This window comes from Semicossyphus pulcher, unplaced genomic scaffold (assembly GCF_022749685.1).
Source record: "Semicossyphus pulcher isolate SPU_LCO1_2020_fin unplaced genomic scaffold, fSemPul1.0.p SCAF_23, whole genome shotgun sequence".
Lineage (NCBI taxonomy): Eukaryota > Metazoa > Chordata > Actinopteri > Labriformes > Labridae > Semicossyphus > Semicossyphus pulcher.
Genome location: NW_027211697.1, coordinates 7,216,925 through 7,233,209, shown reverse-complemented (window position 1 = coordinate 7,233,209; position 16,285 = coordinate 7,216,925). Strand labels below are relative to the sequence as shown.

General features: G+C 40.5%; 2 protein-coding genes across 2 annotated transcripts; both read left to right on the top strand.

Annotated features, from left to right (window-relative positions):
* Nucleotides 1-288: 288 nt before the first annotated feature.
* On the top strand, nt 289-9,334 carry atp13a1 (ATPase 13A1). Its single transcript, XM_069674811.1, has 25 exons — nt 289-762; nt 1,575-1,664; nt 1,909-2,172; nt 2,475-2,630; nt 2,865-2,934; nt 3,024-3,130; nt 3,250-3,379; nt 3,517-3,572; nt 3,723-3,849; nt 3,962-4,099; nt 4,229-4,349; nt 4,472-4,629; nt 4,831-5,006; nt 5,101-5,211; nt 5,324-5,449; nt 5,536-5,644; nt 5,811-6,004; nt 6,913-7,009; nt 7,095-7,279; nt 7,529-7,643; nt 7,747-7,943; nt 8,055-8,197; nt 8,318-8,429; nt 8,514-8,657; nt 8,756-9,334. Exons 1-25 carry the CDS (start codon nt 409-411, stop codon nt 8,864-8,866), a joined length of 3,591 nt encoding a protein of 1,196 aa, XP_069530912.1. The 5' UTR covers nt 289-408; the 3' UTR covers nt 8,867-9,334.
* Nucleotides 9,335-11,035: 1,701 nt separating this feature from the next.
* Nucleotides 11,036-14,866, top strand: LOC138603218 (kinetochore-associated protein DSN1 homolog). Its single transcript, XM_069674918.1, has 11 exons — nt 11,036-11,070; nt 11,361-11,397; nt 11,533-11,809; nt 11,902-11,975; nt 12,444-12,516; nt 12,644-12,731; nt 12,865-12,915; nt 13,018-13,089; nt 13,191-13,338; nt 13,957-14,044; nt 14,135-14,866. The coding sequence occupies exons 1-11, from the start codon at nt 11,036-11,038 to the stop codon at nt 14,215-14,217; spliced, it is 1,026 nt and encodes a 341-aa protein (XP_069531019.1). The 3' UTR covers nt 14,218-14,866.
* Nucleotides 14,867-16,285: the final 1,419 nt, after the last annotated feature.

The window sequence follows — 16,285 nt, the reverse complement described above, 5'->3', positions numbered from 1 at the left end:
GTTTAAGTTGATGTCAATGTCCTACCGAATATAATGACGAAGATTTTTTTAAAGGGGAAGCTTCCCAATCGCATAATTGTAGCATTAAATAACATATGCAACAAAAATGTCAGAGAAACTTCTTTATTCAGACATAAGATGACGTTTACAACAAACAACATAATCAAACCGTTTGGAGAAAAACAATAGTTGAGTTTTCCGGTTCACTCGTGCTCTTCTCAGAGAACATGACGTGTCTTTACGTGTTTACGTATGCGGAAGCCACGGTCCGAGACCGAGCGATTCAGTAAAAGGGCTCTGAAGGCTGGACCTAGCACAGCTCCGGGTATAAAGCCGTATTTTTACCGTCTACAGCACGACGGGGTGGTGGTGGATACGAGAGGGGACTGGGGAGGTGAGCAAAGTACTATGAACGACGCCGAGAAAGAGGGGAGTACGGTTGCAGACGGGATTCGGGAACCGGGTGAGCTGCAAATGGCCCCCTCTGTGAACCACAACCAGCATGACAGCAGCACCGGCGACGAGCTGGTGAGCTCGGTGACGCTTTATAGGCGACGGCCCCGCCTGCTACACGGCACTGTCCTACCGTTTCTGGCTGTTCTATACCCAGGTTGGCTGTACGTATGGTTAGGAGTGTACGGTGCCTCCGAGTATCCGGAGGCAGGCCTCCTGGCGCTAGCAGCTATCGGCATCGCGCACGTCCTTACAGCGCTGTCTGGCTATTGGTCCGTGCACGCGCACTGTTGGCTCACTTGTTCCAAGGTAAACATTAGTAATAACATCAGTTAAAATGCAAAAGTATGCTAATATATCCGGGGAACCTCCCTTTCCCCCCTACCCTGTACATAGAAGTTACAGTTCATGTCCGGTAGGAAGCCGGTATCAAATTAGTATGCGTTGCTTAAAGGCACTATGGTAGGGTATGCCTTATGATCCCCGGTCAAATTTTATATATGACCTCTGTAGCCACTTTGCTGATGTCTAAGAGTAATAGTAAAGCTTTCTTTAAAGTTGTGGTTAAGGAACCAAATTGTAACACTTAACTATTTTGTCTAAATGATTTTCACAGAAAATGGAAAATATCTTTCCTTAAAACCATTTTTTATTATTATTAATATGTTAAGGTTAGGAATATAACCTATGTCAAGTTTTAATTCATCTCACAGTAATGGGAAGTGAAAGAGAAACTTTCCCTTTCAACAAGTATTTGAGTGTATTTTACAAAATGATATTATTGGTCATAATAACAGCTGTGCACTCCCAATTTAAAATACAAAATAAGTTAAGTTAGGGTTATATGAACATGACAATTGAGATGCTGCTCAGCTTTTTTTTTCAGAAGACGGTTGTATAATAAAGTCTTGATCCTTTAAAAATATAATAGGTTTGTGTCAGTAAGGCAATAACAAACTGCTTTTGAAGTCAAGAATGTGCATGAACTTTATATTAATCAAGCAGCTGTATGTCAGGGCTTGTCTAATTCGAGAGGGACACAGTACCAGTGACATACAGCTATACCAAATATAACCTAACACAGTGTGTGAATTTGTCACCTGTTCATTTTCTCTGCTCAGGAACCAGACCCAACCAAAGCTATGTTGGCAAAGGTCATACCCACTCCCAACAATGGTTTTGCTGAGCTCGTGGCACTACAGAGGGACCAGGTCAGTTCACATATTTACTCTCAGGATGCTGTAAGTTTTCATAATTGAAAACATGTTCCAGATCTCACATGTTCTGTCTGCAAAGCTCAGGTTTTTACACGTCATTTGATCTCGCCAGTGAAGTGGAAAACGTTCATAATTTTTATTCCAATTTTGATTGGACTTGTCTACAGGCAGATTCTGTGACTAAAAAACGTTTTAATGAATTTCCTTCTTTCTTTATTGCCTTTCTTTTGACCAACAGGATGAGAATGGGGAGGCGATTCTATCTTTCGAGTTTCAGAAGATCCGCTACCTATTTGACCACAAAGAGAAGAAACATTTCTTTCCAATAGCATTTCCCATAAACCATCCTATGGGCTACTTTCAGTCTTGGCGGGGGTACCAGGAGGAGACCGAACTCAGAGCTGCGGAAAAGCGCTACGGCACCAATCGTGCTGAGATGATGGTGCCAGATTTTCTGGAGCTCTTCAGAGAGAGGGCCACAGCTCCCTTTTTTGTTTTCCAGGTATGTGTAATGCTTGGTAAAGACTACATGCTTGAGCAGTGACTGTGCGTCACAGACTTTTCATGCTTTCATTTTTGGGCCCAACGGGATAAAGTAGCCACACAGCCCAAGCGAGGCATCATCACGCCCTGCTCAGGCGTGCAGTTTGTCTTTATGTGTGACTGTGAATGTTTCAATATAATTTGACTTGTTTTGTTGTAAAAGTTGACTTCATACTTTTAATTTTTGTTGAATGTTTCAGATATGATAGTGTCTGTATCTACTTGAAGTAATCTATTGTCTCTCTCTCATATATACATCAGGTGTTCTGTGTGGGGCTGTGGTGTTTGGACGAGTACTGGTACTACAGCGTTTTCACACTTTTCATGCTGGTGGCGTTTGAGGCCTCCCTGGTCCAGCAGCAAATGAGGAATATGTCAGAGATCCGCCGTATGGGAAACAAGCCTTACATGATCCAGGTAGGTTCAATCAAATTTTAAAAGGATAACATCCTGTTCCAGCTCTCATTTTAGGGTATGATGACTGTATTTGTATTTTCTCTGCATTTACATTTTTCCAGTGCTATAGTTTTGCTTTGATAACTTACTGCTGTAATACCTTATCTATCTCGTCCCGTTTGTAGAAATTAATTCTACACTATATTTACCAGGTATTTAAAGTATCCCACGTTTATTTTCTGTGTTTTGTAACAGGTATATCGCAACAGGAAGTGGAGACCTATTTCAAGTGATGAGCTTGTTCCTGGTGACATCGTCTCAATAGGTAAATGTACAGGCAACGTTTTTAGGACTTCTCACCACAAACTTTAGCTCGATTCTTGTAGTGTGTGATTAAAACATATATTTTCACAGGCCGTTCGCCCCAGGACAACTTGGTACCGTGCGATGTGCTGCTACTCAGGGGCCGTTGTATTGTAGATGAGGCCATGCTGACCGGAGAATCCGTGCCCCAGATGAAGGTAAGAAGCAAACTAATGTGATGAGCTGTGTAGACTTGGGGTGTTATCCTCACTTATTTTAAATTTAATGGGATTACTCTTGAGTATTGTACTTACTGCTGTCAATATGTGATGGGCAGGAACCAGTGGAGGACTTGGACTCTGAGCGAATTTTGGACCTTCAGACAGACTCTAGACTCCACATTATCTCTGGGGGGACAAAAGTGGTCCAACATAGCCCCCCTTTAAAGGCCAGTGCTGGACTCAAACGTAATTCCTCAATTAATTTATTTGTCACCAACAACGTACATAGGCTGTTGAATAAGTGTATTCAATCTTGTATCTATCAGCCATCTCTATTATCAAAAACAAGGTGCCTGCTCATGAATCTTTTCCTTTATGTGCAGCTGTAGACAATGGCTGTGTGGCCTATGTCCTGAGAACAGGATTCTACACATCTCAGGTGAGGAAGTTGCTTTTATATGTCTTTATTATAAACATACAATACACCTGTTTTTCATTTCATGCAATTCAATTTTACTGACAGCATTGTCAGTTTAGGACATAGTGAGCTGTACAAGTGTACTGATCATGTGTTCAATCCTGCCTCCAGGGTAAACTGTTAAGGACCATCCTCTTTGGTGTGAAGAGAGTGACAGCAAACAACCTGGAGACTTTCATCTTCATCCTCTTCCTCCTTGTGTTTGCCATTGCTGCTGCTGTTTATGTGTGGGTTGAAGGTGAGCTGCACAGAATCAAGCCATTAAGATGTAATTCTTATGAAGTTAATAGCTGTAGGAAAAGGCACACGGAATAAATACTAAAACATAAATACTTGTATTTACCCCTTAGGGACCAAGGATCTCAGCAGGAACCGCTACAAGCTGTTTCTGGAGTGCACGCTAATCCTCACCTCTGTGGTTCCACCAGAACTCCCAATAGAGCTTTCTCTGGCGGTTAATACGTCTCTTATCGCCCTGGCCAAACTTTGTATGTGTCTTTGTGCTCCCACAATGAATGTGTTAAATGAATATTAAGAGAACTAGACAAAGCAGCTTATTATTCAAAGCTTGTAATAGCAGTTATTCATTTGAGTCTTCTTTTCCTACCCCTACTTAGATGTATTCTGCACAGAGCCCTTCAGGATACCATTTGCAGGGAAAGTTGAGGTTTGCTGTTTCGACAAAACCGGAACACTGACCAGTGACAGTCTGGTGGTACGAGGAGTAGCAGGCCTCAGGTAAACCATGCCAACTATCCTAAGTGTTTTACTTGAAACCACAGTTAGTTGTTCGGTTAGTTAACAATAAAATACATAGGCACTGAGCTGATCGTGTGAAGTTATGTTTTTGTGTATGACAGAGAAGGAAAGGAGGTGATGCCTGTGTCTGACATCCCAGTTGAGACGCATCGGGTGGTGGCCACCTGTCACTCACTGGTCACCCTGGATGATGGACAGCTTGTTGGAGATCCACTGGAGAAGGCCATGCTGACTGCTGCTGACTGGACCCTCACTAAAGGTACAGCTAAATAACTTTCACTAAATGCACAGTTCAGGTCAACATACTGTCCATCAAACTTGCAAGTATAGTCTTTTATGTTGCACAAAGCCCTTGCATTTGTGTTTTAGCTTGTTTATCTAATATGACAAGTGCACTAAACTTTGCTCTTAATGACACAGTACTTAAGTTTTCGTCTCACTGACTCTGGTCTTTGTAAAGATGAAAAGGTCTTCCCCCGAGGCATAAAAACCCAGGGACTAAAGATCCACCAGCGTTTCCACTTTGCCAGTGCTCTGAAGAGGATGTCTGTCCTGGCTTCTTATGAGAAACTCGGCTCCACTGAACTCTGCTACATCTCAACTGTGAAGGGAGCTCCAGAGACACTTAGAGGAATGGTACATAAAGACACATAGACACCAAGCTTAATTTATAGATACTCTAGCCTAATCAAGTATACCTATTAGTGTTCTAATGCATCTCTGATTTTAGTTTGCAGAATTTCCAGCGAGCTATGATGAAGTCCACAAAGAAATGTCCCGGGAAGGGGCCAGAGTGCTGGCCTTGGGTTACAAAGAGATTGGACACCTCAGTCATCAACAGGTGCTTATTTCATTTTCCTCTTTCAGATATTTTCTGGTTTGTTTGTATAATCCTGTCTGACGAGAAAAGATTTTTATTAGAAACAGACCTGAAATCTTTTTCTGTCCCACAGGTCCGGGAGATGAGTCGGGATGCTCTGGAGTGTGACTTGCATTTCGTCGGGTTCATGGTTGTGTCCTGCCCCCTCAAAAGTGACAGCAAGGCAGTCATCAGAGAAATCCAGGAAGCATCTCATCATGTAAATAAACAACACACAATTGTTAACAGACAAACAGCATGAATTTAAGAAGGATAGAAGGTTACGTCCTGTCGCTGTGCTTTCAGGTGGTGATGATCACAGGTGACAACCCTCTAACAGCGTGCCATGTCGCGAGAGAGCTTCACTTCATCCAGAAAGAACACACACTTATATTGCAGCCAAGCCCCAATCAGGGTAAGACAAGTCATCACTTTGCAGATTGTATGTGTCACTCAAGTGGAGAGCAATATCTGTAATATACAGTAGATAGTAGCTAAAGGGCATAAATATTCTTTTAGTACTCAGTTTGCAGTAGGAATGGGTTTTTTGACCATACATCTGATGTAATTTTGTTTTCCAGGTGAGTGGCAATGGGAATCCATTGATGGCAGTGTTCATGTACCGCTGCCTCCTCCTAGTGTTTCCTCATTTGTGCATCAGTTTGACTTGTGTGTAACTGGGGAGGGTTTGGCCAGACTGAGCTGTGACCCCCGGCTACTGAACAACCTCTTACCTCACATAAAAGTGTTCGCCCGTGTCAGTCCAAAACAGAAGGTAGGTCCCAAATCAGCAGCTGTATGTCATTTGTTTTGTACACTTTAATGAAATGTGAACTGTTCAACACTTCAGCACTGCTAACAATATACTATTAGAAAGTGACATTTCTGTTTCGGTCCTATTTGGTGTGATATATTTTTTTCTGAAGACATGGATAACTTACTGAACATAAACAACAGACATTATTTTGAGGTTTTTAAAGCAAAGCCTCTTCACAGTTAGATGGCAAAAATGCTTTTTTAGTCAGTTAAGTTTTATGTGTTTTTTGTCAGAGGGCAAATGTGTGTTTAATACTGTAATACAGTGAGATCCATCACAGACAAAGTACAGTTTAGAAAGATGTAAGTCTCACTAGTTAGTCTACAATACAACGGCAAAAGACATGTATTATAAACTAGGGCAGTGGTTCTCAACTGGTCTAGTCTCAGGACCCACCATCACCTCCTTATTGACAAATCGTGACCCAAATTTCTGACATTTTTTAACCCCTCAAATTTGTTTCATGAAAAATTGTGCAGTTTGGACCTGAGATCAAGTGAAACATCACAGTAATAACCAGCAGGTGTCAGTTCATTAAGTAGCAGCTGTTTATACAGAACTAAACAAAAATAAGTGCAACATAAATGCAGCTACTATCGGGCTCATCAAGCACACATCCGCGACCCACTGAAAACAGCCCTGCGACCCACTTTTGGGTCCCGACCCACCAGTTGAGAACCGTTGAACTAGGGGACACCAGTCATTTGGTCTGATGGATAACTGGAAGAAACTCATTTTGGGAATCAGTAATTTGAGTGTGACAGATTGACAGTACTGCATGTAACAATTTAAAAGTATCTAAGAGGAACTTAAAGGGTGTTTTGGAAGTAATTGACCTTTAAAGATTGTTGTATTTTCTGTTTCAGGAATCTGTCATCACAAGTTTAAAGGGGCTGGGTTACGTGACATTGATGTGTGGTGACGGCACAAATGACGTTGGAGCTCTAAAACATGCCCACATAGGTAAGATTTAACAACCACCAAGCATGGAAGCATGTGTCCCCTTGTATGACCCCAGCAGAGTGAAGTAATGATAGTTCTTCCTCAGGTGTTGCTCTGTTAGCGAACGCCCCTGAGCGTATGCCTGAAAAAAAGAAAAGGGTGAGAGAAAAGGAGGCTCCAATACCAGAACCCAGACCCTTACCACCTGTCAGTTCAGGAGGCAAACTGAGTTCCAGGGCAGCTAGACAGAGGGTGATGGCCCAGAGAGAGGAGCAGCTTGCAGCACAAAAGGTGAGTGACTTCAGACAGGGCCTCCATCCTGAATCTGAGGGGAATTATTTTACCAATAACCTAAATTACATCCCAATTATATTTCTCTGTACAGAACGTTTTTTATGTTCACTAGATACTGCCTCTTCCCCAGTTACCAACATTTCCAAACCATATATTTATAGCTCATGAAGGATAATCAATATGGCTTTCATTGATATAATAAAGTTTTAGAACACTGGTCTAACCGTTATGCTCTTTCTGTAACAGGAGAGGATCAGTCAAGTATTACGGGAACTTGAAGAGGATCAGGTACAAGTCGTGAAACTTGGGGATGCCTCCATTGCTGCCCCTTTCACCTCAAAACTCTCCTCTATACAGTGCAGTGAGTAACACTGGTTTATTAGCTCTTTACAGCTCTTTACACAGTTGTTAAAGGTCTGAACATAAAGCTGGCCCCACTTCTGAAAGTTTGTCTTTCTCCACAGTCTGCCATGTAATAAAGCAAGGCCGTTGCACTCTGGTGACAACGCTCCAGATGTTCAAGATCCTAGCCCTTAATGCCCTGGTGCTGGCCTACAGCCAGTCTGTACTCTACCTCGAGGGGGTCAAGTTTAGTGATTTCCAGGCTACCTTGCAGGGTCTTCTCTTGGCTGGATGCTTCCTCTTCATCTCTAGATCAAAGGTAACTTTGTAATTTTTTGTCATTGTAAGGTTCAATGTTTTTCTTCTGCCAGGTTGGCTACTGTTTTTAATAGAAACCATATTAATTACCCTTTTCCTCATATTTACACAGCCACTGAAAACCTTGTCTCAAGAGCGGCCCTTACCAAACATCTTCAATCTTTACACGGTGTTGACTGTGCTGCTGCAGTTTGCTGTTCACTTCTGTAGTCTGGTGTACCTTTACAGAGAAGCACAAACCAGAAGTCCGCCCAGGTAAATCACAGTAAAACAGAATTAGAAAGAAAAACAGAGTTAATAGCAACTTGTAGCAACTTGAATAACTTAACATTGGTACATTTTAGTTACATTTCACTTCTTCTTTCTTCTTTTCAGAGAGGAGATGTTTGCAGATCTATATAAAGAGTTTGAACCCAGTCTAATAAACAGCACTGTCTACATAATGTCCATGGCCATGCAGATGGCCACCTTCGCCATTAACTACAAGGTACTGATTCATAATACCGTTTGTATTTGTTTTCTTTCTCTTGTAGTATGATAGACTCACAGCATTTCTTTTTTTGTCCAATAGGGTCACCCCTTCATGGAGTCTCTCAGCGAGAATCGACCACTACTATGGAGCATTGCTCTGTCAGGTTTAGCAATTGTGGGACTTCTGACTGGTTCTTCACCAGAATTCAACGAACAGTTTGCTCTTGTAGATATTCCAACGGAGGTGAGCTGACATTATTTTGCCATGTACTGTTTAGTTGAAACAACTGTAATAATATTGTTCCCAATGTGGTAACCTGCGACCTGTTTACTTCCTTGCAGTTCAAACTAATCATTGCCCAGGTTTTGGTGGTGGACTTTGTCGTCGCTCTGCTGGTGGACCGTGTCCTGCAGTTCCTGCTGGGAAAAGGAACTCTCAGGCTGCCTTCTTGAACTCAGTGCCAACAACAACCACTGCCCTTACCAACCAAACTGTAAAGGGAGAGAAGACTTTGGAGGAGGAAAAGGATTAAAGCTGTTGTGATAAACACAAGACAGCTGAGACAGTCGTGGCCTGCAGTACTGTGCACTCTTGTGTATCCCTTCTTTCCTCCTGCTCTAACCCTTCTTAACCATCTGTGATTCTGCTCTGGTTTTCAATTATCTTTATTTTTCCTTTATAACTCTTGATTCTTTTCTACATATCTCTCTCTTTCTTCATCTGTCTCTCCCTGCTGATACACACGGCCATGAAGACAGCAGTATTGAGTGGAGTGCGAGACTGTGTGCCCGCCAGAGTGAAACATACAGGCACACAAAGGAAGCATTCTCTAAGAGAATTGCAAAAGTGTTTTGATGTTTTTGATTCCTCACCTTGATTTTGTAAAAAGTGAAAAACATCTTTAACAGACTTATAAAGACTTACAGATATGAATTGTGAAGTCTGTCAAGTGTTTTTCCAAGTTCTCAAGTGTCTGCACTTGGAAAGGATGTGCATGTCCAGCTGGTAATGAACTGTCATGTTCCCAGAATGAGGTAAGTAAATAATGTTTTGGGTTTAAGCATATGGCATCATTGTACAAAGAAAGACATTCATTGACTGTAAAAGGTTGGTACAGGTCGGTTGGTACAGGTCAAAACAAATATGCCATTTCATTAAGCATCAGTTGATCAGACTTAAGACTGGAAGCTTGTGAACTTTGTGATTACTTACTGAGGTTAAATGTGGCAACATGCTCTCATGCATGTCAGGAGATGAGACATAGATTGTGTTTTGTTTTAAAACTTTGATATGAACTTGCATAAACTTTTTGAGGACGCAGAAAGCAACTGCGCCTTGGACCAACAAAAACCTGGTCTAAAGTCTATGGCGCAGTCTGTGTTTGCTATTTAGAGAGCGCATTATGGACATACATCGGAGAGTTCACACCACGAGTCTTCTACTCATAAGGAAAAAAAGGCGTGTTCGCTAATACAGTGAAAACACTTTCTTTAAGGGACAGACTGCAAGCTTTTGTTTCCCTCATCTCCTTAAATCATGATACTGCTTTCGGCTTGTTACCGATCTGCTGAGAAGTGCAGGAAGACGTGGACAAGATCACCGCTGCCTCCACGCACACCTGCCTCACCTTAAGGAGATTCCTACTCCAGCCGCGCACGGGCCAAAAACTACCGAGACCGACATAACGCTCTCCATACTGCGCGCTCATTCAGACGCACGCTCTCTATAATACAGCAGAAACCGAGACACACTCACACACACGCAACTAGGAGGTAAATTCATGACCATACTCAAACATAACTCCCTGTGGCACCGACAATCGTGCCCACAGATATTAAAACACTGTTCAGTTAGTCCCATTACGCGGAGTGTCCATTACGCACGGACAGAATACAGCCATGTGATCCAGCAGCAACAATAAGTAAATTAACGTTTTAAGCCTACCTGTCTTTGATGGTCAGCATGCAGAACTTTAATAAACATAAGATCCTGTCCGTCTGGAGATTTAAGTCATTAATGCTGTGCCTCGTGCGTAAATGTACACAGCATGCCTCTTTTAATTTTCGTTTCTGTTGGGCAGTGGGATTGCTTCAGTGGCTTTAACTTCAATCCGTGATTCGAAATATCGAACAGTGTTTTTTTCTGCGTGTTCAAGGACACAGTGGAAAGAAATAAATTAAATATGCCGGTCGGGTTCCGGTTTTCAAACAGCCATACATGAATATCTAATTGCTTGTAACATCTATGTAAACCTCAGGGGTCGGAAAGTAGCCCATAAGCGATGTACAAATTAGAATGCCTTTGGGAAATGTTGGAAGCAATGACTGGAAGTATAGCCTTATGTCGAAGGGATTGTGAAACGAGTAATCTTAGCAACAGAAGTTGGACAAACTCAAGGTGAAAACATGCAATATGTCAACATAGTTGTGTGGTTCTCTGAAATCTGTCTATCCATCTACCTATGCATGCACTGGTAGTAAACCTGCTTCCATGAGGAACTTTGCATTGGAACCTTGTTACGGCGATGTGTTGTAGTAAAACTACAATTCCCATGGTCCTTTGGGCCAGCACAGGGTTTGGCTTGTTGGGCGCGCGATGTGAAGGAAGCATTTGAAAGAAAAATGGCGGAAAAACAATTGGAAGCTGGAAAAGACGGGTTTGTATCAGTTTTCATCACATTTCGCGACAACCAATGTAGCATTAAAAGTTGATAGTGTACTGTGAATGTGTAGTTAGACATTTTGAGCTCGGTTAATACCAAATTGCTATCTACGTCTGAGTTTGACCCACGTTAAATTAGCGTCAACATAAGTTTCTTGTCAGGTTAAGCTGTTACGTCAACACTAATGACAATTTAATAATTGTGTTTTGGATGGAGAACCTCAATGTTTTTATTGACATTTCTTACGTCAATTATCATAGTAAATTTACAAAATTTCCTTACAGTTTCGGAATTGTCGCCGTTGCTGACAGCGAGAATGAGGTAATATTGATACATTTTTTACTTGACATTTTTCCATAACTAACTAAAAGCACCTCAGCTAATCCTATATGAATTAAGTTACTGAGCTTCAGTGTCACTGCTACTTCACCCTTTGTTCAATTTCTGTTTACCAAGGTCAACTCAGCAAAACAGACATCGAAAAGATGCTCCTCTATAAGCCCCAGTATAACAGCTCCCCCACACAAATCTCCCCGTACCGACTTTCCATCACCCACCACACAGACGCCAGATGCAGAAGAAGGACATTCAGAGACAGAAAAAAAAGAAATTCAGACGGAAAACATGGAGGGACCTTCCAGCCCCACTGTTAGCCCCAATGCACGGAGGAAATCCTGGAGGAGAGCCACCATAACTCGACGCTCTCTCCCTGTCCTTCAGAATCCATATCGGGGTATGATGTTTGACTTACTTTCACCTTGTAATCAGTGAATAATAGCAATAGTGTATTGGGTTTTTAAATACATGTGTATGTGTTTATTGCAGTTTTGTGCAAAAGCATAAACCCATCCTTACCACAGCAAGCAAGGTTCGAGAAATTGATTGAGGCATCAATGAAGGTGAGTGTTGCAGGTTTATAAGTATAACAGGAAATGAATTACAGCCAAAATGTGAAAAAATATTCAAGCACAGTAAGTTGCTTTTCATCTCACTCTCTATAAGCTGTTTAAGATGAACGCCTTATTTCACAAAATGTAAAATATTGTGGAACCAGATGATGAACAAATAAATGAGCCTGTTCTTGTCTACTAAAAACAAAGAAACATTAAATACATTATTGATTAGTCACAGTTAAGACCTAATAAGACTGGTGTTATTGGAAAATAAGTGAAACAAAACATTTAGAGTGTAGAGATGTATTGTTTGTTCAGGAATACTTACCTACTCGATGTAATGTGGTCCTAAAGAAATACTCAAGAGAATAATGTTTTAGACATTATGAGTAGACTGTAAGGGTGTACATTTTAGTAAGTCAAAACTAAAATACTTAATGGATCTCTATCTTATCACCTCTGCTTTGTCTTTAGCTGGCAATAGAAAGAACTGGAAATTCGCTGCAGTCAGTGCCAAACAACTCACTGGAGTCTTTTCAAAAACAAGGTTGGTGCTTGCACTGCTTCAATTGTTATATTTTTTTGCTGCTATTCATTTTAACTGAATGAGGTTCCAAGAAATATTCATATTAAGTTGTTTTTCCTGTCTGTGCTCTCTATCTTCCTTGTTGCAGTTGAGCATATGCAAAAAGAGTGCGACTGTCTGGCCAAAAATATACAAAGTGAACCACAGGATCATCCACTCTCTGCTAGTGCAGCCAGGTAATGTAGATATTTTTTATTTCTTTGAATCTCTGGATGCATTGTATTGATATTATATATATTATTTCCATTTTATGTTTTTGCCTATAAACCTATAATTTCTACTGTATTTATGTCTGTTATGTGCTTTCAGTGATCCTACAGTGCAAGGAGCTATGGAAACATTACAGAAAGCAATCCATAGGCATGTTGTTCTTAATATCACTATAAGCACACACACAAAATAACACACAGATTGTGTGAAACTTAGGTTCTTTATTTTTTACCAGCCTGTGTTGTGTTTTAGGCTCCAGGCTGAAAGTGAATCTTGGGAGGCACTCTTGAACAAACACCAGAGGAAAGCAGAAGAGTTGGAAAGGTGAAGACTGAACATATGTACTGTCCTTAAGGAATACTGTGTTCAAGTGTGTCAATATTAGCTCCTAAATTTTGTGTCAATCTGTTCTTTATTCATTACAGGAAAGTGGAGCAGGGCCAAGAGAATGGTGTATCGTTAGACTCTACATCTGCGGCCCGGTCTTCACAGTACAATTTCATACAGCGTAAACCTGACTACCGGGGTCTCCTCAGTAGACAACAGCCCATGTTTCACACTATGGCAATGATTGTATGTTGACATTTTTTTTTGTATCATTAATAAGAAAAACAAAAGAAACAAAAGCTTAAATCTAAGGTTTTTCATTACTGTATGGTTCTTATATACCATTTGTGTGATGGTGTATGGTAAAATATTAACTCTGGCAGGGAAGTGCTACTTGGCTTTGAAAAGTAATGAAACAGAAAACAGATGCTGCTGATTTATGGGCAGCCTAAATGCTGTCTTCAAAAAAGGGAAAGTAGAGCCTAACTTTAGATTTAGAACACACTCAGCTGACAAAGTCAAAACAGTTTTGTTTTTGTTTTATTTTCACAAGATATTTCATTATTTCTGTTTTGGCCCCTCCTGAGGCTCAGTACTGCTCAGTACTGTATTTTTTAAAGTGATATACTGGTAATTATAACTATGGATGTTCTTTTCTTCCAAACTTTTAACTGTCATTGTTGCAAGCATATTGTCGAGAATATACAGTATATAATTATAGATTATAGCATGTATCGTGTAAGTTCTTTTAGTACACTGAATGTCAAATATAAAGGCATTGGACCCTTTTTAGACAATTTACATCTGTAATGAAATTGTTTTGACCTGCTTAATCAAGTCATGTTATGTGTTTTTTATGTGTAGATGGATACCCAGGGTAAGATGGTTAGAGAGCTTCTGTCCATAAAGGAGCAGTCCCAGTTACTGGTAAAAGAGACCAGTGGCCGATTGGGTAATTATTCTATTTGTTATTTATCTTTTTATGGAATCAACAATAATGTGGCAATTTAACATTTTATATGGTTACTTATTTTTCTCACAGCGGCAGAGGCAGGATTCCAGGATCTTTCATCTGACATTGTCAAGAACCTTATGACTGCACCTTTGACCTCTGCAGCTACATAGTCATCCTGGCAACGGGCAACGTAATGGACCATGGGACTTTATGAATTTTATACAATGCTCACATTACTTATGTGTATTTTCTGGTAATTTTAATGTTATATGATTTGGTAATGTATAGTTTTATTACTCTGTCTTTGCTGTCTCATTTTGTAACGAAGTAAGCTCAAATTGTATGTTTTTGCCTCAAATAAAACCATCCTTGTCAGAGCCAGGTTTGGTAGTAGAGCTAGGTAGTTCATGGTTTTGACCAGAGGGTGGCACTGCCTAGCTATACAAAATTTTGCTGAGCTTCATGAATGGCTAGAGTGGATTTTTCTTGTAAGCCTTAATTATGTGCATCCTTGCCTGCATAACTTGTAATTGAGACTGGCAGCTGTCCCTAAGTAAGTAACCGATACATGTTTATGAGAAATGTGCCTCTTGAACTATAAGCCTTCTAAAAGGAACACTTGTCTTAAAATATTCAAATTCAGCGACTTTCAGGAACAAAAACTCATGTTTTTTTTTTTCTTAAATATAACATTAAGTCTTGAATGTACAATTTTTCAGTGGTTTTCTTCTATTTTGTAAATTTCTTTAAAAAATGGCAAAGGCCAGAACCCTGTTATTAAACATGGTGATTTTTTCCTGTGTCATTAAAACTGCAGTAATCAGAAAATTGTTTATTGGAATTTAGTTGTATAAAAGGAAAGTATTACTGAAGCCTGAATATTATAAGGCTGTGAGAAAAAAAACTAAAGGATTTTGCTCTGCAGTTTACTTAGTCTATTGGTACAATCCTTCTTACATGCTCATTCTCAGTCACATTTACTCTCTATTTAGTGCTGAAACCATTTCACTTATCAGTGTCCCCTGACCATTCAGGAGGAGGCCCCTCCCCCACAGTGACTCACCCCCATCTCTTGCATTTGGCTGGGTCACTGATGCAGAACGAAGCTTTGACATTGTACCAGTCAGTCAAAGCTTTGTTCCATATCACTCATATCTCTTGGACCCTTTCATTCATAAATGTTCTTAGGTTATACGTTTCACTTATGAATACAGCAGGAAGAAAGCCCTCTTACTCTGCAGCCAACAATACACAGTAATCACTTTCTATGCTTTGCTTTTAGAATCTGCAACATACAATATGCTGAAATTTCCTTGTTATTGTGTTCAAGGTAGTCACTAAAGAACAGGATCAAGCGCAGAGAAGACAAGTGGGGTTGTGACCGTGAGAGTTGTGAGTAAAGGAGGATGGTGCACAGCAGGAGAGATCGATTCTTATTTAGATGAAAATGAGGCTTGATGCTTGTGGGGTGAGAGGAGGGCAGCTTTAGCATCCAAATGAATAGAAGTTTCACAGCAATGATCCTTAACTGAATCCCCAACAATAAAAACATAAAGAAGTTTACAAAGAAACTGGCAGTCTTTTTACTTTAGAGGAAGGTTTCTCCTGACAGCTATAGATACTTACTTTGGGGTTAAATGGTGACCCCTGCAGCTACTCACTTAAAACTGTATTATACACAGAAGCTTTGAAAACCTCAATGACCCCCAGTGAATGGCAAGTTAGAAGTTATAGCGTTTGATTTCGATGCTGTGCATATTTGGATAAAGGTCCCTGTGGTGTGACCAGACTCTCCAGATATCTTGTTTGTAGACTACTATTAGAGAAAAAGAAAGGCACAAAGGGCTCTTTTTGCTGTTGTATATGAATACTTTGTTCTTTGCTTATAAGATTGAGTGTTTGGATGTAAGATGAATTAAATATCTAAGGGGTTAAAATCCTCAGTGTGGTATAACCAACAAGAAAGCTGAGTTATGACTTGTACTATTTGCACATGCAAAGAACAATTACTGTTTAACTTTATTGTATCCTCTATACTTGTTGTCTCTAACTTTAGATTGATTAGCTACAGATTGTGGTAGATGGATGTGTAGAGAGTCAGCATAAACCATTGCCAGTTTGGTCCTACTCTCTCATGCACACCCATCATCTCTTCACAGTACAGCATGGCTGGCTGCAGCTCTCCTCCACATCCATTCAGCCAGCCATTTGTCTTGGAAAGCTGTCTCTCTGATCTGA